General features: G+C 40.4%; 3 protein-coding genes across 4 annotated transcripts; 1 reads left to right on the top strand and 2 right to left on the bottom strand.

The window, feature by feature from the left end:
- Window positions 1–158: 158 nt before the first annotated feature.
- LOC121620023 (G-protein coupled receptor 20) lies at window positions 159–2,619 on the bottom strand. The gene is made up of 4 exons (XM_041955960.1): window positions 2,440–2,619; window positions 1,999–2,255; window positions 1,758–1,890; window positions 159–746 (listed from the first exon to the last, which is right to left on the bottom strand). The coding sequence occupies exons 1-4, from the start codon at window positions 2,617–2,619 to the stop codon at window positions 159–161; spliced, it is 1,158 nt and encodes a 385-aa protein (XP_041811894.1).
- A 4,854-nt stretch (window positions 2,620–7,473) lies between these two features.
- cfap20 (cilia and flagella associated protein 20) lies at window positions 7,474–9,796 on the top strand. 2 transcript variants are annotated; one of them, XM_041955812.1, is made up of 6 exons: window positions 7,474–7,820; window positions 8,645–8,724; window positions 8,827–8,938; window positions 9,109–9,297; window positions 9,400–9,513; window positions 9,623–9,796. In XM_041955812.1, the coding sequence occupies exons 1-6, from the start codon at window positions 7,737–7,739 to the stop codon at window positions 9,623–9,625; spliced, it is 582 nt and encodes a 193-aa protein (XP_041811746.1). In that variant the 5' UTR covers window positions 7,474–7,736; the 3' UTR covers window positions 9,626–9,796. The 2 variants fall into 2 exon arrangements, with proteins under 2 accessions (XP_041811746.1, XP_041811745.1); XM_041955811.1 differs by having other exon boundaries at window positions 9,620–9,796.
- Window positions 9,797–9,974: 178 nt separating this feature from the next.
- dgat1a (diacylglycerol O-acyltransferase 1a) lies at window positions 9,975–27,352 on the bottom strand. The gene is made up of 17 exons (XM_041955744.1): window positions 26,856–27,352; window positions 24,661–24,748; window positions 18,895–18,935; window positions 18,290–18,375; window positions 17,554–17,606; window positions 16,964–17,069; window positions 16,554–16,682; window positions 15,943–16,017; window positions 15,740–15,843; window positions 15,581–15,619; window positions 15,359–15,400; window positions 15,151–15,195; window positions 14,776–14,888; window positions 14,505–14,570; window positions 14,199–14,286; window positions 13,326–13,388; window positions 9,975–13,232 (listed from the first exon to the last, which is right to left on the bottom strand). Exons 1-17 carry the CDS (start codon window positions 27,149–27,151, stop codon window positions 13,086–13,088), a joined length of 1,581 nt encoding a protein of 526 aa, XP_041811678.1. The 5' UTR covers window positions 27,152–27,352; the 3' UTR covers window positions 9,975–13,085.
- Window positions 27,353–27,814: the final 462 nt, after the last annotated feature.

Below are 27,814 nucleotides of genomic sequence, written 5' to 3'. Positions count from 1 at the left end.
TTTAAACATATTTCTTTGATCATTTATAGAGTTTGCATCCAGTCTCTTAATTTTTCTCTTTGTTTGGTTATCCATCACTATCCGTCACTGAGAGTCTTTCTCTCCAGGTGTCTCTCTGGATTATACCATCCACAGGTGTCGAGGGGGTCACCTGCCTTTCAAGTGGACTGTTCCATGTTGGCCACAGAGAGGGGAGCGCTGGCGAAGGTGAGTGTGACCACGCTGTGAGCTATTGCCAGAGCCATGCCCGAGCATTTGTGCATTGAATTCCTCTCCCTTTCTCCCCCACTTGTGAGCCCTGCCTCCCCGTCCCCCTCCCTCGCTCCCCTCCTCCTCATCCTCCACACTCTCTTGAAGCTGTCCGTCACAAAGCAGTAAACCACTGGATCCAAGCAGCTGTTCAGGCTGCTCAGGGTAACCGTGATGTGATAGGCAAGCACGTGCCCCGCCCCGTGCCCCAGCCCCTCCCCTCCGACTTTGACCCGGAAGTAAACCAGCACCTGCCGGACGTGGAACGGCGTGAAGCAGACAGTGAAGACCACCAGGACGGTGGCCAGCAGTCTGACGGCGCGCGCCCTCCTCGCCCGGCTCTGCTGCGGCATCAGGCCGTGGCTGTGGGAGAGAAAACAGGCAACGCGCAGAGTGAAGCCCACCACGGCCAGCAGGGGGAGCAGGAACTCCAGGATGGTGAGGTAGAAGAGGGCGGGGATGAGCACACAGGAGGAGCTGAACTCCAGCGCTGTGGTCTGTGGAGAGAGAGATCCCAACACAACAAGTCTCAAAGTGCTCGTTCTCCTTTAAGAATATGACACTGAACATTTTACCATGTCTGGTTTTCTTCTGTGTGATAGGTTCTAATGTCACACAACAAGGATTTAATCCCTATCCTGCTGGTTCCTGACTTTTCTGGCTTGTGACCCCATAAAATGCAGTTCAATCAGATAATTTTTCCTTCTCAGATTGTTTAATTTGAAGGCTCTTTTAAAGCTCGAAAAGATACAAGCATCCAGTATTTCACTAGAAAAAAGCAAAAATTAATATTTATGTAACAGACATATTTTTCTTGCTCATCTTGAATCAACTTGTGACCCTTTAGATCTATTTTGGGACCCTTTGTGGGATACCGGCCCACAGGTTGGGAACCACAGGCCCAGTCAAGTCACATTTGCCGTTTTAAACACATGGCGATGCATTTAGTGGGGAATGTCTGGGCCTGAAGTGGGCATCCCAGGCTGCACCTCCTCTCAGTTACTGTTACTTTGCCCAGAAAAGCTCAACCAAACGTCATGAATAAGTCTTCAGGATTAAGTTTACACTGTTAAAGCCGGCTGGTAGTTTAGGGTCTGCCACTTGTACCAAATCCCTTTGAACAGGCCATTCCTCAGCAAAATCCTCATCTCAAGTGGAGTTGTGTGCATTTCCAGACACACAAACGTCTTTTTGTTTGGATCAGGCTTAATAAATGTGAAGTTGGCACAGGCAGTGATACCCTATCTGCCCAGACATCAGAGTAAGTGCCACTTAGAGCTCAAACTATGAAAAAAATTGAACATCTGAGGATATGTAATTCTGGAGTGAGATTTTCCACTTTAACAGCCACATCTACCACAAAATACCACAGTTTCTGCATGGTATGTGCGTAATTTGGAAAAGAAAAGAAGAAGAAAAGGAAGAAGAGAGGGTCAGTTGTTCTGGTTTGCCCTGTTTAAGCAGATCTATCCATGTTTGTGTTGTGTTTGCAGCAGACATCTCCTCACCTGGAAAGAGTAGGTGACCACGACTGCGGTGAACCAAACTGTGGCGCTGACACACTTGGCTGTTCCTGTGGTCCTGCATCGATGGAGGGTGCTGGAGGCCTGGACCACAGCGAGGTACCGGTCTATGCAGATGCTGTGAGGAGGTCCAGAGGGGGCGCAACAGAGACAAGAGGAGGCGCAAAAAGGTTTTTAGCTGTACGTGCTGATGGTCAAGCGCTGAGTGAAGGTGTGACCCACCCACCTGGTCAGAAACAGTATGCTGCAGTACATGTTGACAAAGTAGCTGAAGGTGTGAACGTAGGAGCAGGCCACGCAGTTCCCTCCACTGTGGTACAGAGCGATGCGAGCGGGCAACGACAGCGCCACCAGCAGGTCAGCTACAGCGAGGTTTATGGTGTAAACCACCGAGGCTGAGGAGTGGGTGGAGGCCCCACAGAAAACGTAGAGAGCCAGACTGTTGAGGACCACACCGACCACCAGCATCAGACAGTTACACACCTGCAGCAGGGAGGACTGGAGCGTCGGCACTCTAAATCTTTCACTTAATCGTCACAATAAATCCTTTAAATAATAAGTTGCATCTGTAACAGTGATGATCATCATTAAATCAGGCTATATTTGTGTGAGGAAATGGACTAACACGATCCCTTCTCTTGTAAACTGGCACAGTATCTTGTCTTACCATGAGAGAGACCCACACAGCGTAGAAGTCCTGGTACAGCTGCATATCCAGGTGGGCTAACCTATGCAGGTACGGCGCTCCCCACCGCTGGTCCCAGGTGCTACAGTTAGTTGCGTCAGGGGTCAAGAGGGGCAGGAGGGGCTCAGTGGTGGAGCTGATGTTGGTGAGAAGGCTCTCCATTGGTTAGAGAAAGGATGGATGAATGACAGGCTGGCGTCTGAGGTGCAGGAAGTGAAGAAATGACAATACAAAGAAGAACTATTATTATTTTGCAGTCTAGATTTGTTAAATAAGCTACAACTCAGACATTTATATATGTGTGTGTATGTATTTGGCATGAAAAGTCATGCTTGATGTTGGGAATAGTTCCAGACTCAAGGTTCAATTACTAGTTTTAGGATCACACAGAGTGGAAAACACGGTCAAACTATTCCTATTCCAAGGTCAAATATAAACTCATGCTTAACTTCTAAAGGTGCAGCATTTAACATTTAGGGGGCTGTATTGGCAGAATATGACAAAAATTGAATATAATCAAAATATAATATTCATATGTATGTTTTCATTGGTGTATAATCGCCTGAGAATAAGAATCGATGTGTTTTCATTACGTTCGAACGAGCCTCCATGTGTCTATAGTAGCCCATAATGGACAAACCAGGCACTGGCTCTAGATAGCACCTTTCATGCTTTTTGGGAGTGTTGAGACAACGGTAATTCAGTTTGTGACAGTCTGCAATCTCACCACTAGATGGTGCCAGGTCTTACACACTGGTCCTTTAAGGTAACATGGAGGAGAAGTCCTCTCTGTGACAACTGACCAAGCTCAAACCGCTGATGGCCATGTGTTTGTTTTCAAGCTCAGGACAAATATGGTTGAGGTTGTTTTGTTGAAACCACGTATGTACTGTTCATATCTATAGACAAATGTTTCCACTGAGGAACAATGGTGGGAGGACGCTGTGAGAACAGTAACACATCGTCTGCATCAAGGGCCACTTTGTGTTGTGTTGACTGAGTTGAATTCCTCTGATGTCATTATTCATTTTCTTGTTTGCCAGTTATACAAGTCAGTGCAGCAATGAACTGGCTTTTGCTTAAATTGTGACTTTGTTGCTGAATAATTCACCCAGACATATTTGTTTGTAGTTTAGAGGCTAAAAACATGTTAGGATTGTTTCAAAACTTGTTCTGTTGCCGTCTACTTTTAACCTCATCAGTCTCTCGGCAGGACTTTAAATGAATAGCAGGAACTCCCATGATGTTCATAGGAGAGAGACGCACAGCTGCCTCAACCTTATACCCTGCAGTCACCCGTAGACACTGTATTATAAATAGACTTAAACAGCTCAGCTCTAAAGTGATGCAATGTGCTCCAATTGTCTTAAAAGAACTCAACACATGAAAAGTGGTCAACATCAGCAGAAGTTAATGCAGAGAGAGAGACTTTGGAAATCCTGGTTTTATAAACAACGTCCTCCCCCACCGTGGAATCCATCTTCATATGCTCTCTAAAAAGATGTGACACTTTCAGCAAAGTGAAGCGCACAAGCTCGTGTGTTGCTTTAAACACAGCATACGCTATTAATATGAACCACGTCAGCGTGTGCTGCTGTTTAACACACCGCCGATGTGCGTTTGTCTTAGAGTCAAATAAATTTGATGAACGCGACGCTTCCTGTTTAAAGGAGGGGGTGCTTTAAAATCCTCAATGTCCAGATGCTGCTCACTTTCAAGAGGTTTAAGGTGAGTGTAGCTATACAATAAGATAAAAATAGACCAGGGATTTTAAAGGAGCTCCGGTCTGGCTTAGAGGACGTGAGGACAGAGAAAACGGTGGAAAACGGCAGTTGAATCTCAACTTTCAAGATGCATTACCAACATCAGTAAATTGTGCAGTGGTTTGACAAAGCAACTTAAGAGCTTTTTCCCCTGGGCTTTCAGACCACATGTCATCATCTTCATCGGCAGTCAGAGTTTACTTGGTTGCCATGGAGATGGATCTGTTGGCACGTGAGCTTAGTTTTTTAGATCATGTGATGGATGGAAAACTGTTTCTAAGGTTAAGAGTGAATGTTTATGCCTGATACATACAGTTCAAGCTTTGATGCTTATGCTAGTTTATCTTGGCTTTCTGTCGCTGTTTTTGCTGCAAAGAATTTTTAATTAAGGTTTTTATATAAAGTATATTTAAGACAGAAATGCGGGAGTGATAGAATTCACCGAAAACAAACAATACACTACTTCAAATTTAAGTTTCATTGTTTTTACTTCACCTAAAACACAGATTTTCCTGTTTCAGGCAAGTTTGATTTAAATGAGGAAAAGCATTTAAAGGTTTTGAATGAAATTTTACTTGCTTGACACTTGAGTGAACCCTTTTTTTCACTCTCAGGCTCGACTGGATAAGTTCGTTCTCCACCAAAAACAAAGCAGAACACCAAATGGATTTTCCCTAAATCACAGCTACTGGTTTTTGCCAAAAATGTCTTTCCTTTCCTTATAAATACCAGAGACAGATGAGCTCCTATCTGTTAACACGTCCTGCCGAGGAAGGTCTTTCCACTCTTCATCATCATGGAGACAGTTGGATAAAACATGGCAGAGGGCCTGAATTAAAAGACAGAAACATACCCACACACTGCTATTGCATTCCTAATTCTGCCTTTTTCATACATGCGATTTGTGTGTGTTAGCCCTGGGCCCTGGATTTACATTTAAGTGCTAAGAATACCTCATATAAAATCAAATCTCTAGCATCCTTTAACGTAAGCATTCAATCACTGAATCCCATCAGTTTCAGACAGTAAAATCCACTTTATATAACTTTTAATGAATGAAAGTCCTTGTTTAATATCCTGTCAAAAATCAATATGCTGCATGTGACCTGTAGGTGAGAGACAGCTGGGATCAGAGGTTGGGAACGCTGGACTGGTGTTGGGTGAAATAAATGTTTCTTTCAAACATTATCACAGAGGGAGGCTTGGCTTCAAGGCATCCAGTCCTTCATGGAAAATGAGCTAAAATGCAATTTAATTTTTATGAGCTTTTCTTGTCTGGAAAAAAGAAAACAAGAACAACAATCACTAAACAGGGTAAAAACATGTTTTTGAAACATACCTTGTGAAGACGGAGACAGAGTCGAGTAGATCCACCTGCAGCTTCTTAAAGGTTTGATGTTTATGTCCTAATAGTAACAGAGTTGCTGTAATTATCCTGCCTATTCTTCTTCTATCTTCTGTGTCCTCTTCTTCTTCCTGTTGTTGGTTGTTAGACAGAACAGAGTGAGCGGAGGGTTGAGACGTGGACCCCTCGAGTGTGTGGAGTGTACAATCAGGCAGCTGGACCTCCTCCTCATCTCTTCCTCATATCATTCCTCCATCTCACTGAGGCACTCTGTCTCTTTTCCCATTATTTTGTCCATCTTAATTTTGTCTCCATCTTTTCTCCCCTCTTGATCACTGACCTTTACCTTCTCTCCCTCGGTGTCCCTCTCTGTCTCTGTTCCTTTTTGAATATTTGAAACAGTGATTTTGAAAGGTTGGATGGAAGGCAAACGGAAGAACAGCTTGCACTGGCTCAGTAAAAAAAAAGTTTGGACCCAAACGCATGACTCCCAGACAAGACGTGCAAGTTAAGAACAAGGTTTGTTTTGTTGCTGAAGCTTGCAAAGGTCAGCTGCAGGTAAGCAGTCAAAATGGGCAACAAGAGGCATGAGATAGAGGGCTTAATGTCCAAACAGGCAGAAAAAAAATAGGAAAAAACATTGTGATGCAGCCTCAGTGAATAGGCAGATATACAGTAGTATAGGATGAAGGCAACAGTGGTTGAATTGGGAATCACAGGATCTGAAAGTCAGAATCAGTTGAGTAAGTGACTGACACAATACACAAAAGGAAGGAGACACCAGAACAGACGATTTCATTCAACTAGGTTTCTCTAGGGTGGTCCCACACTGAAAGAGTCTGAAGGGAAAAAAAAAAATGTTCTTTTCTACCTCTGTTTGTCTCTGTGTAAATACTTGACTCAATTAGAGAAGAGCGGGTGGAAAATAATAGAGAGGAAACAGACAAAGAAATATAAACTATTTCTGTAGATGTTTTTACAGGCAAGCCCCTGAAACAGCCTCATCAAATTTACAGCCATATTATTGGGAACGGAGAGAGAGAGAAAGCGACGTAGAGGAGATTTTTACATGTATTTGAACAGAGATGTACTAGCTGGAGTGAAGCAGCACCTCATAAACCACAGTGACATAAACAGCTAGAGAGATGGCCACCACTCGAGTGTGTGTGTGTGTGTGTTTTAGTGTACATCCCAATGTGCGTGTGTCAAAATGTCCAACAAACTGGCGTAGAACAGACCTCGCCTTGGATTAATTCATATTCAGTTCATATGAAATAAGGGACTTTTGATTTGTGTTGCATGGCTGGTGATGTCACTTTGCAAAGTGCCTGGTTAGTGTTTGATTGAATGATTCTTGGCTTATTCAAATATTTGAAATTATATCAGATCCATCCTGGTACCGCTTGTTTATAGTACTGGAGACAGAGAGGAAGGATGTCTCTCTTGACACTTAGTGGGTGGAAGGACTACTGATATATAGTTGTGTGTAGGAAGTCCACTTCTAGAGACTGTTGCTATTATTGTATTTGGGAATTAAAGGGGTGCCCCAACAATTCAACATCAAATAATTATTTACTAGTGCATGGGGAGTGCTCATGTGATTCTGCTTATTAGCTATCATTATCGTATATGAAATAAATGTAAAAGTAACTTATTAATAATAATGAATATGATTTATTTAGTCCATACTAGTAAACCCTAATTCCATATTTTTCCTCATATTAAAGGTGTGGATTTAATCAACTTAATATAAATATAGTTTAACGCTAAATATGATTAAACAGCGCACCATTTCATACATTTGTTAGGCTTTTTGTTGCCACGGCGACCGCGATGCGTCGCTATTTAAAAACCGACGTGAAAAACGCCAGATGATTCAGTTCCTCAGCAACAGCTAAATAATGAAGACGTGACTTCGGGCTAATCTCCTTTCTTTTTCCGTGCACCCAAGAGAGACGTTTGGGAATGTCGCAATACACGACAGATCTGATTTATAATCAACTACAACGTTAATTTCTGGCAGCGGAACGTGTTATTTTGTACCACACGGAACCAGTAACGTTGGGGACGGAAAACGAATCTGTAAACAAACATAACGCTCGCTAGTGACCGTGTTATTTGGCTTTAAGCACACGTGCGGGACGGCGGTGGGCTAGCTAAACGCAAAGAACATGTTTAAAAACACATTCCAAAGTGGATTCCTGTCTATTTTATACAGCCTCGGCAGCAAACCACTTCAGATATGGGATAAAAAGGTAAGCAGCGACTCAGAATGAAGCTAGCTAGCTAGCTAGCTTCCTTAGCTAGTTGTGCTAACGTTAACTAGCGTTATATGTCTTGAGCTAAACGCCCGATCATAACAATACAGGAATAGCAAATGATAATAGTAATTTGCAGTCTCTGTTGCGGTGTGGTTTGGGTGCAGTGTTCAACTCTCGGACTAGGTTTGTGATAGCTGGTTACCCCCGACGCTTGCATTGGTCGATGCAAGGTTGGCCCCAAAGCGCTGTTGCTAATCTCTCAATCAACAGGTGAAGATTCACACCGTGGAATATCATTTGTATGAGACAGTTTGAAGTTAGCTAACATAAGTCGTTTTTACGGTATTCACTGATCTCATCATCCTCACTGAATGCTGCACATCAGTATTTCAGTTCTAGCCATTTAAACCTGTGCGTGTCAACTTGTGTGTATATTGTCAAGCTAAACATTCAAGGGTATGTAAACTTTAGATCAGGGCCATTTGGGTGATTTCATTTATCATTATGATCTGAAAAGGGCACACACAATTATGTGATAGTAAATAGCATAATTTCACCACCATCCTTAAAACAAAAAAATTCTTCAGACATATTTTCCCTAAAATGGCAAATATTTTCCAATTTTTGCCAGTGGCATGTAAATTTATGAGCACAACCGTAAAATACATATATCTACTATAAACTAATATCTGCAAAGTTAAATGATGGCGACGGCACTCCTTAACCAGACAGATACAGCTTGATTTAATAATAGAAAAAGAGAAAATAATAAAAATAATAATAATAATGTAAGTAATGATATTGTTGTATGTTCACAGGTGAGGAATGGTCACATCAAGAGAATCACAGACAATGACATCCACTCACAGGTGTTGGAGGTTGAGGGGGCAAACGTCAGGTGAGTTTGTTTCTCTGAAACTGATTCTTCAGCTCAGGTTGACTAATTCAAGCAGTTGTCACCCTCATCTGACCCTTGTTTTATTTCTTCTACTCCATGCAGCACCACTTACATAACATGTCCTGCAGACCCCAAGAAGACACTGGGCATCAAGCTTCCTTTTCTTGTTATGATCATCAAGAACCTCAAGAAGTATTTCACCTTTGAAGTCCAGGTAGGGTCAGCACTTTCACAGATACTTCCGCGTCTTGGTGGCATAAACTGACAAATGTGTACTTATATGTACATATATGCACACAACATACAGTATAGTTTGAGTTTCGTCATTGCAGTGCCAGAATTCATGGTCACTGATGCTTTTCCCCCATCTTTACAACCTTTTAGGTGTTAGATGATAAAAATGTTCGCCGGCGGTTTCGGGCGAGTAACTATCAAAGCACGACACGGGTGAAGCCATTTATCTGCACCATGCCTATGAGGCTGGATGATGGCTGGAACCAGATTCAGTTCAACCTGTCGGACTTCACCAGGAGGGCCTATGGAACCAATTACATTGAGACGCTGCGTATACAGGTTAGTGCACGGAGACAGGCTAGGGACCAGCTGTCTCCTACTAGTGTGACTTCAGAATTTCTACAGTGGATGTCTAAGACTGTATTTCTGTCTTCCTCTCAGATTCACGCTAACTGTCGAATAAGGAGAGTGTATTTCTCAGACAGACTGTACTCTGAAGATGAGCTCCCAGCAGAGTTTAAACTCTACCTGCCTGTCCAGAACCAGAAGGCCAAGGTGAAACACACACCTCCACACACGAACAACCCTGCATTTGCTTGGTCATCACTACATATAACTATACACTCTTACACTTATCTGTTTGTGTGGTTGTTTCTTGCAGCAGTAGAGATTGTCCACCTGCACTCTTCCCCAGGCCTCATGTGGAGTTTAGCTGTAAGATTTCCTGTGTGTAGACATGTGACGAACTTTAAAACTTTGTAATATTATATTGTAATTTTGGAAATATGAGTTTTGAGTGTCGTCCTGTGTTGCTTACTGCACAATAAAGTTTTTTATGGACTTACCTGTCCGCAGTTTTCGGTGCATACTGTAGTTGTTTAAAGATGATAGTATCAGTTTCTTACAATAGAAAATAGCTCGTGTCTAGAAAACCACACATACAGCCTCCAAATAACCAGGCAAATCAGGATACTCCACTGTTTTTAAAAATACAAAGAAACAGACAAATCCATTCATCAAATATAAATAATCTTTATCAAACAACACAAGTAATTTCAAGAGAAAGGGCTATGAAAATGATTTGACTTCCCAAAACATATAATCTTTGTTAAACTTTGGATTTCTGTATACAGAATGAACAGATCAGTAATACATTCATTTTACTACATATTGCATCACACAGTCATCCACAAACAAGATTAACTCTTAAAAAGCAGTTCAACTTAAAGCTGCATCTCATTCCAAGAGCAGATTCAGTGCAGTGATAATGTGGAAACAGGAAGTGCTAGGCTTCAGGTCAACAAAATAACACAGAACAAATGAGTTGTGGGAAGATGCCACATATTCTCAGAAGAGTTTTAATTGCTCCATCTCAAGCGTCAACTCCGTCACTTCCTATTTTCCATTTTTAAGAAATCACACAAAAATCAAGGCAGAAATAACTGAATACGTAAATCCATTATCACAGGAGAGTTATGAGAATAACAAAAAAAGAGTAACTTGTTATAAATTTGTATTCACGTGGTTTGATTATTTGAGTCCTCCTGTTTACCATTGAATACTTAATTAGTTTCAGATGTTTAGTGTTTTAGTCTTTGCGCCAAACTAAAAAGAATGCACTGAAACGCACATTTTGTATTTTGCGAAGCCCACATAGCTGCAGCTCTTAGCATTGAAATAGATTAGCTCGCAATATAGTAGTCAAGATATTGTTGCTACATCTGCTGCTTTAGGAGTAAAACTCAGGGGCTCAGTCTTTATAAAAAAACAAAACAAAAACCGACTGAACCAATTTCTTGCATTCACCAATGCTCAGTTTATAAAACTCACACAGATCTGAAACTGGGTCACATTTGTTGATAAACAGAGGTCAGACTAATAGATATTAAAGCTGCCATTTGTGCACTGAAATACCAATAACATGATAAGATTTATGCATGACTTTTACATAAGGCTCGCTTCCAAAATATCAAGGTAAAACATTACTGCTTTCAAAAATTAGCACTTCAAAAATGTGATGCTGCTTAAAGGGTTACATTAAATTTGGACAATAATTTGAAGTAAAGGCAGTAAGTCTTCGGTTCCCAAATATTTAAAGATACCACATATAAATGAATTGTGAATCTTAGAATAAGGTATGGAAATTTCTGAAAGTTTTTGCCCTCTACATAAAACTATTGGTATAATGTTTGACATTTGAGTTTAAGCATATTTTTCCAGCAGGCACTTAGAAATTTCAGTAAGGAATGTGAACACAGTCTTTTGTTGTGTTATAATTTAACAACAGTGTCCCTGAATTGTGGTCAATAGGGGGGAAAAAAAAGAGGACAAATCTTTAAAGAAAAAAAGGCCCACATTGTACAGGTTTAGTGAACTGTCATTGTGTATTTGGAAAGCATATTAAAACATAAGAAGTTAAATAACAGAACATCTTTTCGTACTTATGGCAATCTCCACATTGACATCCACATTAACAGCTTCAGGCTCTAATAACTTTCAAATCAGGTCAAACCAAGAAACAGACTCTTTAGAATTTAAATCCTGAAAAAACCTCTGGCATGAAAAGGCTGTTTGAAACTCTTATGATCGCTGCAGCTGCTGTTTTACTTTGAAACAAACCTATGAGAACACATTGTCAACAAGCAAATTACAAAACATACAAATTATTATTTTAACAGGACATTTTCCTTGTACGATTTATATAACTTAAAGAATACATTCAGAGAAATCTATTGCTTTAGTCGACAGCATGCATTTCTTTAAAGTGCACATTCATTGGTTCACAGTAAATCAACTACTGCATTAAATCATTAAAATAAAACAGCATAAATTAGAATTTCAAGATGGCACAACATAACTGCAGACAGTCATACCGGCACACAGTTATATAAAATAAACCTGAAAGGTCAAATGCAACACACAAAAAAGACAAAGCCAAGGCAAACAACACACCTTTAGCATGAACTGTTACAGTAAGAGCGTTCATTGATGTTGTTAGAAGATGAAGAACTGGAGGAGAGGCTGCCTGGAGGTCCATGACTGTACAAATAAGGTCACAAAAACAGCCTTTTACTGTTTCTCCTTCACTTTTTATCTTCCTCCATCCTTCACAGTCTTCAGTTTTCTGCCTTTGATTATGTTTGTTGAACAAATCCTTTTGCTATAAATTTCTGTTCAATGACTTCATTGCATCAAAAAGAGAGTTATAGGATACACGTATACACAGAATACATGTAAAAAAAAAAAAAGAAAAGAAATTGTTACTATGGTCAATTTGAAGATGTGGAGACATCCTAAACTGTTAAGTGGATTTTTAAGCCTAAGATTGTAGAAAGAAACTGTTTATCTGGCTTCATAGTTTCTCTGTTGCCTTTGAAGTAAAAAGTGACTTCACAACCACAGGTTTAGAAACAACATTTTCACATCGGCTCTAGGGAGACAGGATCCAGTCCTGGCTTGTGCTCGCTCTGCAATGGTTCATATTTGTTGCACAGGAAGGTGTGTGCGCTTTGCGATACTCGAGAAGTGCCTGCTTACAAACAGTTTTTCCACCACATCAGGATTAGCCACTGTAGGAAACCATAGCACCACACATTTATTTAAGATAAATCTTACATCTAACATATCTAACGGTGAGGGATCAATTCCAATAACAGAGATCTGAGTGCTATTTCACTCTGGGTCCAGCATCACGTGTGTAAAGTTGAAACGCCCAATGCCGGATACTAGTATTCAGAGTGGCTGCTGACTGTAGGTCCAGAGACTTGCTAATACTGGAGGCTGACTACAAAGGTATGTAAAGTGGAATAGCTCTTTAAACCAAGCACTTCTTCTGTGGTTAGAATAAATTCCTGACATTGTGTGGTACATTTCTCGTTAGTGCAAAGATCATGAAGTCAACTCCTGGTGTTTACTGACAGCTTCATATTATCAGGGCTTCCTATTATAGTCACCTTAGCTTGATCTGCATTCACTCACTGAGTTGTCCTGCAGGCTGGTGTGTGTGTGTGTGTGTGTGTGTGCGCGCGCGCGCGTTCGCGTGTGTGTGTGCGCGCGTTCGCGTGTGTGTGTGTGTGCGTTCGCATGTGCACATGTGACTGTGGGAGCATGTGTGTGTTTGTCCACCACTATGTAGTGCCCCCGTAATGAATGACATAGTAGTCATGGACATACATCAACACAGCGACAGGCTGGCCAATGATGAGTGAGATCCACACAGCAGCATTGCCATAGTTTCCATTCAGGAAACGACTCACAAACAAAGCCAGAGGAACCTGAGGAGATGATAGTTCAGAGGTCAAACTGTGTTCGTGTGTGTGTGTGGGAGGAGAGGGAGTTAAAGACATGGACAGTTCAACATATGTTACCTGAGCCATCATTCCCATAAAGGCCCACAGTCTGAACATCTTCAGAGGAACACTCACCAGGTACTGAGGAGCAAAGAGAGAAATACAGGAGACCAAACTGTGTTTTCAGAATGTATTCAATGTGCAAATGTGAGGAGGGAAAACTGCTCACTGATAACTCAGGTGCAATCTTTTTTTTTTTTTTTTTGTTTTGGTGAGGACTGTCACTATCATGAAATTTTAGCTGAGAATTAATTTGTCATACAGATAATTGTGATTAACAATCATCTTTTTCTGTTAATTTAATGCCACTATTATAGCATAAGCCAGAATGTTTGGAGCATTCCACAACTTTCCCAGTCTTTTGTTGCTCCTGTCCCAACTTGTTTGAAACGTGTTGCTGCATCAAATTCAGAATAAGCAGATATTTACAAAAAACAATGAAGCTGATGGGGTAAAACCTTAAATATATCGTCTTTGTCAAAAGGGATTAGCCAATTATCACATTATATTTATTTATGTTGTACACAGCGTCCCAACTAAATCGTGACCAGACAATTATGTAATAATTGTGACAGGCCTACATTTTGACTTGTAAGTCAACTTGCAAGCCACACATCAGTAGAATAGATATGCATTTTTCTTCAGTTCTTCATTGTGTTTTCAGTGTGTTTCAAACACTTTGAATTTGTGTTGAGGTGTAGTGTAAAATAGTAAGTGCTAATTTGACAGTATTTACATTATTTTGTGAATTGTTGCCATCAATAAAATAAATGAAAACAACTGTCTACAAAAGAGCTTTTCATGTAGAGACATTAAGTAAAGTCAATTTGCAGATATGTAGACTTTAATAGTGCTTCATGCCACATAGAGGGATGAATGCTGTTGCTTTACCTCATGGAAGAAGGCAGACACCAGGAAGACGGCGGTTTGAGCCATAAACTTGTTGATCCCCTTCCTCAACATCGGCTTATAGAAGTGTCTGGGACACACAAAGACACATGATCAAGCTCCCACACTTGATAAAATCGCACTCATCTTGCTCTTAACTCTGGCTGAAAATATCGCCAAATTAATGGCCGTCCACACCTTAGTATCTTTACTGTTGTACTTTGGATTTTATTTCATACAGACTACCAACCAAAACTTCATGTTGAAAAATACTGAAAAAAACACGATTATAGAAAGTCTGGTGCTCACCTCAGGCACCATTTGTGAACTGGGATATTCCAGTTGGCCCAGAAATATGTGACAGTTTCAGAGTTCCTAAAATTAACAAAAGTAGAACAGTTAACAGGACAATTAAACTGCAAGACTATTTGGTGTTCTGAATGATGGCTACATATTTTCATAAATACACTATGCTTTTATTTCTGTGATTTGTGACACATGGTTACTTATGCATATGCATACTGTATGTATGTGCACAACTGCACCTGTAATTGTGTGACTGGATGCTCCCTCTACTCACCACCAGTCTTTGTAGAACTCTCTGTCTCCAAACTGCAGCAGCTCTGCCACAAAGTTCAAAGAAGAATGGAAAAACCAATAGAAGAATATTAACCATATTAGATGATTCGGGACCTGGGAGAGGAGAGGTGAGGAGAGGACAAGAGAGGTGAGGAGAGGAGAGGAGAGGATAGAGGAGACAAGGGTCAAGGGAGAAGTTAGGAAAGGTATCTAGGTTGGTATGGCTATGGTTGTGTTCTACAATACACATGTGAGACAGTCATCATATCTGGTTCAATATGTCAGATTAACAGATAAGAGGGTTTTTTTGCATTTATATTATGGTTATGACGGGACATAATTATGTGTGCAGCGCAACGTATGTCACTGTACTCACAGCTAACTTTAGGAGGCGCTCCACCATCCTAGAAAAGTCCATTTCCTGTGAGAGACATAAACAATGGTTCTTCTTTGTTATCTGTGTTTTTCCCTTAACTAGTCTATGGGCAGAGGTTGTCGGAGAGGCTGTGAGAAAATAGACATATTATATGCAAGGTAAAATAAATGAAGTGTGTGCGTGTGCGTGTGTGTGCGTGCATACACACCTGGAACGGTTTCATTGAGTTCTGTATTGTGGGAACCATCCACTGGAAGACACAAATGAAAACTGTAGTTTGCACTGCTTGTGTGGTGAAAAACAGATTTAAAAACTATTTCCACGATAAGTAACTTCCTGTTGAACCTTCGATTCAGTGTGTGTGTATGCATAGAGAGTGCATCCTGAATGCTTCTCTGCGTGATTTCAGTCATGTTAATGATCAACATACCTGCTGTATCAATCCCACCAACAGCTGCATGAAGAAGAGCTACAAGAGATAGCGAGTCAAAATCCCAAAATGTTAACATGCATGTCTGTTTCGTTTCCAATGATCTCAGTTTCCAACAACATATGCTAAAGGTGTGTGTGTGTGTGTGTCCCCTCTCACCATTTCAAAAAGTCTTCTCATCAGGAACCGTTTACGTATTCGAGGTGACCGCGGGAAGTTGAGCTGGTAGCAGAGAGTTGGGGCAAAGATAAAGTAGTACATGTCTAAAGACACAGAAAGAAACAATATATTAATTTATCATGAACATGTTTCATTAGAAAACTGAGCTGTTTATCTCCATGGGTCATGGCTGTCATGGTTACCTCTGTGGGTGAGGTTGCCTGGATAAGAGACATGGGTATGAACTGCTGAACCATTGGACTGGGCCACAGACGGACCTGAAGCACACATACACACACAGAAACCGAGATGGTACTTTCAGTCTCACAAGCTCATTTTATTAAATACCAAATTGATGTTTTCCACAACACCAAAGTCTAGAGATTTAAAGATTCTAAAGATTTCTCTGTGTGTTGCCTGTTTACCTCAGCTCCTACAGTGAGAAGATAAAGTCATCGAGTTGCATTTAGGATTAAAATAGCATCAAAACACAACAGGTTCAAGGCACACAACATCTCTGCCAGTGTGTGTGAGACAAAAGCATCAGTTTGTCTTGTCCCCACTAGAGGGTAGTAGCAGCTTAGTAATGAATCAAAAAATAATAGAATCCTGTAAAATCTGCACTGATGTTTGTGTGTATGAATCAGTTTTTAAACCTTTACTTAGCCAAGTTAGGCTTGCTGTTAGTGCTGACTCTGGGGTTGGCTGAGCGCCTGGCTGAGGAGCACTTCATAGCTTTGCCCTTGTAATGTGCTTGATGTGTGTGTGCCTGCTAGATAACATAGACCATTTGTGTGTGTGTTGATATACTTACACGAGTATGATCGTGTTAGTCTCTTGGCTTTCGCTTGTCTGATTTCTCTACACCACCTGTTGGTGTCTTGGTAGGAGTACAGCTTGAGGAGGAGCACTGTGTAGATTCCTAGGGAGAGCACACCACCCACTGACACACACAAACACAGACACACAGTCATGTTTCCATAACTTCACCCCAACCCTTACCCTAGTCTTCATCCAAAATGTAATAATTTGCATTATGGGGACTAAACATCTCAATAGTTTTTAAACTCATGACTATTTGCATCAGTGACAATTTTAAAGTCTGATGCAGCAGACCCATATTGTGCCAGCATTTAAATATGCACATGCATTCATTCTCTTTAAAAATGATTTATGTATGTCTCATAACAATAGCATGTAAACATGAATATATTTAGTGTGTACCTGGGGTCATGGAGGTCACAGTGAGCACAGTACATGAAGGAAAGATCAACAGGGATGCCAGGTTGAAAATATGAAGAATCAGTCCGGTCATTTCAGAAATGGTACCCTAAGAACGATGAGAGAAAAACAGAAGAGCTTTGTGATTGTAAAACACTTGTAGATATACATTCATTATTCGCACCTGTAGCTAGAGAAACGACATTAGATGTAATGCATTTCCATTCGTCAGAAGTGGTTTACATCATATGTGATCTAATCTCAACCAGGAGTGCTGTTATTAACACAGATAAAAGCAGGGCAGGATTTATTGTGTACACTCCAGGATGTCAAAGCACCTGTTTCAGGCAAACATCTTTAACGGGAGGTCCCTGAATGACAGACCAAAAACAAACCTACACTCTCTTCACAGATTGTTTGGGATCCAAACAAAGGTGAGGTCAAAGGTTTATAGCAATTTATAAACAAGGATTGCACAGTAGAAATCAACTTGAATTGAAGAATTGGTTTGCAGTATCCACAATTGTTGCATTTTGGGTCATAAGATCAAGGCAAATTTGTGTCGCCTCATGCAAATCATTATCAGTACTCACCACAGCCAGACGGCGCTCTGTGTACAAGGCGGCTAAGATGAACACATTAGACACTGAAACAGAGCAGACAAACAACATACATGAGCTACAGCAACACACAGATGTGACTACAGTAGGCTGACTTTATGTTATTTCTCAAAGACACAACACAGAAACAGAGATAGAGAAACTGGTGGTGAATGCTGATTTTGTCTCGAGTTGGCTGTGGCGAGCTTCAGGTGCTATAATAGTTCAACATTTTGTTCAGATCAATTGTTCTAATGTGGGTCAGAGCCTATCCCTGCAGAGGACAGCTATGTTTATTCACCTTAGTATTGACTTGTTTTACTGCATTGATAAAGCCAGTTGTTGCCGGAAAAGAATGAGTGAGGTGTCAGCCTTCTTTAGGTAAAATAAGAATGAATAATCAATAACAACTGTGCTAGAATAATCAACAGAAAAACTCACACTAACAATGCTTCAATATGCTATCTTTGAGAATCTGGCTCCTCAAGCCGTATCAGATCAGCCACCTGGGACACGAAAGGCTGTAAAACACATTTTATTACAAACAGCACTTCCTGTTACCGTGATAGAAACCAATGTTTCCTGATTGAAGTACAATACAAATACAACACTTGTTACCCAGTTCAACTTGAACATCAATCATAAGGTCAGAGTAGGTCAGAGCAAATAGCTGAAAGGCATTCACCATCTGTTTAGACAACACTGAGGCCTTAAAATAGATGCAACATACCAATGATGAGGCAAGCTGCTGGCCAGCTATAGGGGTCCTTCAAGAAGAGAGACACTACTTGAATAGGGTCCACCAAGATACCATACCTTGATGAGGGAAGAGAGGTGAAGTGAAAATATAGATACCTCATTTAAAAATGCATATGTTTAGATATAAAGTTTAAAATGGTGATGTGATGTTTAGTTTAAGGTTAGAGAGTGGTGCAGTCAGGTATATGTTTGGTGTGGTTAATGTTATCTCAAGGAGTATCACAGTCAGGTGAAACCCCAAAGATTGTAAGCTAACAAAGAAACTGTATGCATATTGCTGTCTAATTTTAGTGTAGAATTTTTCAAACTATGCCTGGACACACCATGCTGACAGTTATTTATGTCAACAAACAAAGCTCTTGTACTGTCGCACTGAACACACTTCTAGTTGTTCAGAAGCTGCACTTTCAATTTGTGGTGTTATGCAGCCCCTGTAACAAATGCAACAAATTCATGTAATGTGATGTCATGAAATATGGAGTGGTGGTGAGAAGGAAGTCGGCCAGTTGTGTAACTTGGCTTGTGTATATACAGTGCATTACATAAATGTAAGTTTGTGTGTGGGTGCATACTTACTTTATAATGTTCTCCAAGAAGAGGCGTGCATTACTCAGCACCTGAAAGACAGGACAAAACAGCAAATATGGGATAATGAGCACAGTTCACAGTATCAAAAAGGGTGAATCTGCCCTTTGTTTACCAGCTACACATATTTTTAGCCCTCTGCTATAAATTTGGCTTATCTTTTTTTTTGCCCACAGCTCTGTTCATGATTAGTCTGCTGGTTTCAATGCGTTTGTACTTGTTGAGTGAGTTATTGTGCAAAACAAGAACAGGAACAAGCTGGTTCCTTTCACAAACAACTGTCACTTTAGACAATTACTCCCACACAGGTATACACACCGTTTAAATGACTGCAAATATCAGATCGGTTTCATACAGTTTACCAACATGTTACTGTCACACCCTGCTGCTGCTCACTCTGTTATAAAGTGTCAAGTAAAGTTAAGTTTATTACTGTATTATATGTATTAAAGCTCAAGGTCCGAGTCTAGCTTTATCTCAGCCATCAGTTATCTGAGCTTCTCCGAGATAAAACTAATCAGACACTTAAACACTGTATATGTCTTGCATGTATAATGCATGGATAATTTTTAAGGTGTGTTCAGTACACGAGTTAGAGAAACAGTTAAGATAATGAGGACAATGAGGATATGATACACAATAAGGTCATGATATAGTGATTATGTGGCTTGTTGCACCTCAGCCCACTGGACTGCCAAGAGCCCCACTGTGGTTGATTCAACTATGTCTTTTGTCCAAACCAGTAACCTCTGCCTTAGTAACCTTCAGCATGGACAAGAGGGGACCATAAGGTAGCACACGATTATTGAGACACGAGCCTGTACACAGTGTTTACAGAGAGCATTGCAAGATGTGATTTTGCAATATTAAAATCTAATTTTGTACAGTCAAGGGTCAAAGTTAGATACAGAATAACACTCTGGAGTTGGCGGGAATTTGTTGTCTTACTCAAAGACATTTCAGCAGGGGGTTTAATTCACTGAACCCTGGCTGCTTCGTTAAAGAACCGTTTCTGTCCAGCGGTACACTATTAATTGCAGTTAGAAAGTTTTTCTGCTATTTGTAATCGGTTATCCATTGCATTGCTCAGTATCACTTTATTTGAAGGGGTGTGCACTGTGCATAACCATGACATGTCATGAGCATGACGGAGTCTTTATGAATGTTTATAACTGATGTTATTGTGTGTCATTCAGTCAATTATGTCATTTTTAATGGGGTTAGGGTTAATTGATCAAACAACACTGAATGACAATAGTCATAAACATTCATCCAGATTCTTTCATGTTTATGAAGAGTATAATGTCATGGTTTTGTCAATGTTATGCACACCCTGTCAAATACTCATTGCTCAAACTCAGGAATGTTATCTTGTAACTGTCATTACATAGTTTGATTACAAGGTAGTTATTTTAACAAACAAATTTGATTACATGCAGTTTTCTTATTGCCATTTTTCATATTTTTGCATGCAGACCTTTGTAATTCTGTTAAATATAGGCAATATTACAAACTTGGCAGTAATTGTGATGTCAATGCTTCAGTAAATTTGGGTCATATCTCAATGCCAACATTATTTTTTTAAAATGGATGGAAAATCTATACTGAATCATTTAAAACTGAATGTCTTTCTTTTTGATTTGTTGAGCCACATCTGACAGTTTTCTTCTAGATTGGAATATTTATACTCTGAGCTGAACTCATTTTCCTGTCTAAATCTCTTTCTAATCATTTACAATTCCTTCAGTGATAAAACATAATGATTGGACATTAACACTGTTTTTTTTTGTAAATTTTGAATAACAAATGTCTCTATGTGGATAGCAGAGATGTCTCAGATTTGATGGATGGTAAGTTTAAAATTAGAATGAGCTCGTGTTGGCTGAACATTGACACATGACACAAAGCTGACCTGAGAGAACTCATGCCAACAAAAGATCGAGCAATCAAACATTTTGCCTTTCTCCAGGTCTTTTATTAAAGGATTTCCTTCAACACACAGCAAAGACTATAGTTGATGTCAGCCAGATGAACACTCACATACACGTACTGTATGTTCTGTGCCTATATAACTAGTCAGAAGTCTGTATTCATAGTCCAAAAAACATTGTAGAAAGACCAACAAAACAAATTAGCAATTCATTTCTGATGCTCATCCATGTTTTAACCGCATTGGTAGTTTTGGTGATAACAAATTTGCAGCTGGTACTGTAATGTTTTGCTTTGCTATGCACAGTCCCTATCAGCCTGTGGTCATTTCAATTCACATGGTCTGTTTGGCTTCACATCAGAGGGAACAGTGATGGTTTGTTCCACATCTTGGGATGATTTTTGCTTGTCAAGGATCAACATTATGCCTTATGCCAAATATCTTCAATTTATGACGACATCTTTCTATCATCCAGAAACAACAATCTTTTTGTTGGCTCACCAGCATAGATGTACAACTCACATTCCAGAAAAAAAAATGGGATGCTGAGTAAAACCTAAATGAAAACAGAATGCAATCATTTGCAAATGAATTATGTTTACCGGCAATGGTTTGACAGAGTGGTCGTTCACAAACAAACTGTGTTTACTGACAACAGTTTTATGAAGTGCTCCTGAGCCCCTGCAGTAATATCCTTTATATTCATATTTATAATCTATGTGTTTCACAAAGAGGTGAACGTTGCTTGAAAGACTGTGTTTGTTAATGTGTTGTATGCCTGCAGTGGACTGGGCACTTGTTTCATGGGAATCATTACAGGAAACACAAAGATTTTGGAAGACCAAATTCATCAGAATAAGGTCAAAGTCCCCGCATGGATTCCCTAGTTACCACATGGAAACATCAGTGAAGCATGCAGCCTCAAACTTTACTAACTCTCCAAAACAACTGGAGAAAGTCTCGTTCAACAAGAACTAACGTGTGCACGTAACTTCACATGTACTTTAGGGGACTTAAAATTAGCTGTTCAGAAGGCAACTAGTGGATTTAAATTATTTTGCCAACCATCTTTTTGGTTGGTTTCCAACCATATTTTAAGGTTGTGCATGAATTGAATCAGTAATATTGTAAACAGTTGTTTTCAGCATTGAGTGTAAAAGTGATGGTAACACATCTAATCTCCCATCTCTAGAAACACGTTCTCCTGGAGCTGACATTTTAGGAATTTAGCCGACCGTCCTGCTTATCGAGGACAAATTACACAACTAAGCTTCTACATGTACACACAGACACACGCACGCACACACGCACCCATGCGCAAACACACACACACACACCAGCCTGCACTGTACACACTCAAGACTCTGTGGTTCCACTTCACACTCTTACAGTCTAATCCTGAAGGCTTCCTAAAAACGGTCTGAACCGAGCAGTGTCAACTGTCCCTGGTGACCACAAAGTAGAGGACGTGGTCGTCACGGCAATACAAACTTTCAAAGATGGGATTAATCCTGTCACAGAACTGCAAAATTAGGCTCGATTTAGAAAAGTCCACAAATATACACACATGCACATACACGTGCACACATACACAGTAACACGTGTACACAAACCTTCACAGACACTATATATTGTAACCAAACGAAGGCACACACAATAATCCTTGTGCATGCAATCATGCAAGTACAGTACATGTAGATCCACACATGCAAAGCATGCATGTGTGTGCACACACAGAAACATGCACTTACACATGTATAGAGCTCTATTTATAGTCTGTCCATTTCAATTTCATTAGGATTAGGGCTAACTAGATATTTGTATCCTCCACGCTCATCAAAAACAGAGAGTGGATGTTCAGAGGCACTGCAGGGGGCCTTTGGAGACACACATTTGAATTCAGCCTTTGGAAAAAAATCCAAAAGTTCATTTGTCCTGAAGTGACCTCGGCACAGGGGGGACATTTAACTGTGATATGACTGTGATAGTTCTACTGCAGCTTGAACAGAGACTGTGGGATTTTTCTACCTTAATTTAACCCTGACCTCCATGTTGCTATTTGGCTTAGCTGCAAGAGTTTGAGATGCCACAGCTAAAACCACAGAGGAAAACTCACTCATCATGGCAACCATAGTACATCCTGAAACTGGGCTATTTTCTACTGCATCTTCAACACTGTCTACAACAGCAGCAGCAGTACATGTGTGCAGTATGTGCCTACATTTTATTATAGCGTTTCAGCTGTTTTAACAGGAGCTAGTTTATTTTCTTGTCATACTGAGTGCTTCTCTTATATCTATTTGCAAGCAGCTTCTGGTTCAAGCGACCTTTCTTAGATCATACTAGCAAGCTTAAGATTTGTAAGCACAAACTGTCATGCCTACACAGGCTTTTTTCAGGATTATTAATAAAAACATCCATGCTAGAAGATTAATCTTTTAGTCTCGTGTCTTATTTTAGTATTTCAGAATGAGGAACAACTTCACTGGTCAAGCGACTGACTCAAAAGATTCTGTAAGAAAACATCCATCAGGCATGTAAGTGATGTTATAATCCATTAAGACGCATGACTATTAAAACGAGGATTTAAAAATAAAGCGATGTAACACTACATGATGGATATGGGTCAAATCATTAAAGACACTAAAAATGCAGCTCTTAATATTTGTATTTGTTCGCAGATGCTTCTTGCTTTCCATCTCACGCTTGTGACTGAGGGATGATAGAAAATTACTCTGCTGAAATTATATATGTGATTTTCCTTCATCTGTGCTCTCAATGTATGATCACTGTATGTCAATCCATAGGATATTCACTGCAGGTATACCAGAACACCCTGAAAATGACTTGAGAACAGAATGAGCACAGGAAAATGGCAAACAAGGCCATAAGCACGCAACTGTGCATGCATGTGGTGAATCTATTTGTGAGACGAGAGATAACACAAAAAGCGACTTATCAGACTTCTCACAGACAAGTTTTAGAGACAATAACAGGTTCAACTCAAAATCCCTGGAGGATGTGTACTGCACAAGTGTGGGCTGGCACTTCTGCTTTTGTGTTAAAGCAACTTCCAAACGCACTCATGCAGCATTTAGAATGTGCTGGTAGTTTGTTATTGTGGTTGTTTTATTTACTGTATATCTGTTTGTGTGTGTGAGAGAGAGAGAGACAAAGAGGATGATATGCAATTGGTTAAGAGTAATAACTCAAATCTCTGAGTGTGTAATACAACAGATATGTTTACGTACAAGAAAAGCCACAGACAATTCTTTGAGGCTAAGCCAAGACATAAAAGAGAAAATGATAAACTGCATGAGTTCCTGTTTTCATTCAGTGCTTGTGACTCATTTTCTCGCTCCACAAACATTCAAATGCCAAGAGGGGGAATATTCAGTGACGTCAAGGTCTACTGCTATACAGTTTTGGGAGTCACAGTGCATGGGGCTGTGCGATATGACCAAAATCTCATATTCTGATATAGGTCATTTCATAACCGGATAAAGAAACATATCACGATGTAGCACATTTTCTGTAAATTCAATAAATGAATTGTTTATACAAAATAACCACATGGAAGCAGAATGTTTTTTAGGTACGAGCTCCTCGTTTTGTCCTTCTCCTGTTCTAAACTACCTCCTTCTGTGTCATATCCACTGTTACCATCATATTTTTGAAAAATACTGCAGCAAAAAGTGTGACTTGGAACGCAATGAAATAAACGTCAGAGGATAATATGAAATGATAGATGGTTTTCTATCATCACACAATATATACACTATATTGTCATGTTGCACAGACCTTACAGTGCATGTAGTTCTACTCACCAGCATGACAACACACCAGTTGAGGATTCCTCTGTAGTTGCTGTAGCCACTGGCTGAGCTCAAGAGAGACTCCTGGAGGACGTGACAGCTGCAGGGCAAGCAAAAAGTCAACAGATGACTGATTTTTAGGGTACATCAAACTCTTCACATTCCTTCCTGCCTGTTTGTCTCCATAATCTCAGAGATGAAACCACTGATTACACCCCTCACCCTCAAACCTCTGTTAAGGAGCCATTCAATTGCATCTTGAAATTCAACATGACTAAAGGTGTTATCATGAAGAGAACCTGGATTGATTTTGTATTTTGATGACAGTATTTGTGCTTGGTTTGAAGGAGGCTGCATGATTCAAAGTGACAACTCATAGTGACTCATGGTTAGCTCACCAATGATTTAGAGTGGGGGTGTACTGAGCAACATGGTAAGACACAATTTCACAAATGACACATTTTACTAATTTGACATGACAGTGATGAAGACCTGAAACATTCTGGTACTTTTATTTATTAACTGTGTGTTTTTTCAATCTTTGGTTTGTTTGATGCACTTACTCTCCTAGACCTCTCAGCTGTAGAGCACTTAACAGGAATTAAGAAACCCAAAGCTGGGGTATAAATTATTTTCTAGTGCTGCCGCTTTTTTAAAAAAATGAATCACATCCAGTAGTCTAATGATTGTTCCTAGAACTGCACCAGACCATGAAAAGAGTTGTAAAAATGTAGGTTAAAGGTATTGACCCCATTGTCCAAAGGGTATTGTGAAAACTGCGGCAATTCATCAGGCAAGATTTTTTACACAACCATACATGACAGAGAGTCAACAGAGCAAAGATGAGGAGATGAGGAGATGAGAAGGGAGGAGGAGAAGAAGGAACTACAGAAAGTCCAGAAGAGTGGATGGAAGAGAAGCAGAGGGAAAAGTCCAAAGAGGAGAGAAACAGGACAGAAAAATAAGATGGGAGTTAACACTGTGTTAGAGAGAGAGACATGGACAGGAAGATGAGGTGAGGAGATGGGAGTGGCTTGAGTGAAGGGGCATTTGAAGACAGGAAGAAGAGCAGGGCTTCCTCTGCGAGTGTCAAAACATACACCAGCAGAAGAACGTGCAAGCAGAGACGTAGTCAGCAAGCGCAGTATTGCAAAAGCATATGAAGAGAAGTGACACTACACACATATGCCTCATCTAGTTGGCAAGACTCCAATAAAAGGATTACAATATTTTTTTTCCAGCACGCTTGCTTGCAGTGTCCCTCCAGATACCTATCTTTACACCAGAAATGCATGTTTTCAAAGATGAAGACATATCTGGACAAGAGGCCACGTTACCATGAAATGAATGGTTATGTTCAGGGTAAGGGTCAGGCTATTGTGTCTTCTCTCATAATGCCTGTTCTCACTCATACCTGTTACCTATTCTCTAGACACGCCTTCTATCCAAACTAACAGCTACCCCTCTTGTCATGTGAGGAAACACTGCTGAAATCACCTTGTTTTAATCACTATGATCATCAATACTTGTACTTTTACTTGTACTTCATTATTCATGCAAAGCAGGTTGTACAACGTCAACAGATATTAACATTATGCTGTTTTTACCTACCTATCATGTATGGCCTTGATTTCTAAATAGGCTTGTTTGTACAAAATTGCAATTCTTATACAAAGACTACATTGCAGCCTCAACTTCATGACACCACCAGCTGTGGCAGTTTGTTCTTTGCTGAGACCAAACAAATACCAGCAACATGCCACTAACATGTTGGTAATAAAGGTAAAGGAAGGTGTTGGACATGGAAGGTATCCAACAGGACATTTGGCTCATGGGCTTTGGGAAACACTGAACATGTTTTTCATCATTTCCTGACTTTTTATAGACAGAGCAACAGTTTAATCCACAACGAAAATATAACATAATAGAAGTGACAGCATGCTGCTTTTCTGTACTTAAACCTGTAGAGTGGCCCCACTAATGCTCACAGGCTAACGCCCGGTGAAAACAGGGCAACTAATTAGCTTAAATCACAAAGAAACGCATATTTTACAGCAACCTCTGGCTAAACGGCACATTTTATAACTAAATGAAGACAACCTTTAATGTTAATATGAAAAGCAGCTTGTTCGTGACATTTCAGTAACCTATAGTTTGCGTACGTGTCGTTGGAGTGAATTTACGTCTTTTTTTAAATTAACGGTTACCTGAGTCTCTCGTTGATATCTTCCACCGCGCTCCTCTGTCTCCTCGGAGTGTTTGTGAGCGGCGGCTGCTGCTGCCCTGACACCCCCGTCTGCCTGTCCACCTTCCCGTTGTTACTTGCATGCCTGGACACCTCGTCTGTTTTGACTTTAGCGGGATACTGTGGGGGCTTCTCCCCAGCGTCGTGCTCCTTGCTGCCGTTGGCTTGTTTGACGCTGACTACTCCGCTGCCACCGCCGGAGATGGTCGTCCTCCTCCGGCGGGTTACGGGCCCTCTCATCTCGGCTCTGTCGCTCATCTCAGCGGCTCCAATCACGCAGTTTTTACCTGCCTGACATCGCTGGCCACGCTGCTGTCACCAGTTTCTCTCCGTTTCCATCCGCAGCTTTATACGAAGAGCTGAGTGAAGAGTAGCGGGGCTGTCCGCGTTCAACGTCGTTCACTGCTGTTAAAGATAAGGCGTTTTAAGTACCAGCGGTTACAGCTCAAGGTGCAATAGTCAGTAGGGTTGCCAGGTCTGTGATTTCAACTGACATCCCCCTATCGAGCCAAAGTTCCAGTCCACTTCCGGATTAGCTGTTGCAGAAAACCTGGAATTTACTGGGGTTTCATTTCCATTTATTAGTTAAATGGGCATATTTTTTTTTTGTAAAATCTCAAGTCTTAGCCATTGTAAAGATATAGAAAGCAAAAGACAGATTTTTTTTATCTTCAACAACTCTAGTTCCCATAATGACAGGCTAAAATGGCAAAAAAAATATGCATATGTATCAATAGAATATGTTATTATTTGTTGTATGATTTATTCATTCATTCATCAACTAGCTGAAGTGTGGTGGAATTTTCAAAGGGTGTGTTGCCCTGAGGTTAGCCTCTCAGACAGCATTACCCCATTGATTGTGTTGTTGTTGTTGCTATCTAATATTATGAATACATGGATAGGCAGTAGAACAGTAGGAGA

The sequence above is a fragment of the Chelmon rostratus genome, chromosome 16 (genome assembly GCF_017976325.1).
Source record: "Chelmon rostratus isolate fCheRos1 chromosome 16, fCheRos1.pri, whole genome shotgun sequence".
Lineage (NCBI taxonomy): Eukaryota > Metazoa > Chordata > Actinopteri > Chaetodontiformes > Chaetodontidae > Chelmon > Chelmon rostratus.
Note: the sequence above shows the minus strand (reverse complement) of the source record. Positions and strands in the feature narration are given on the sequence as shown.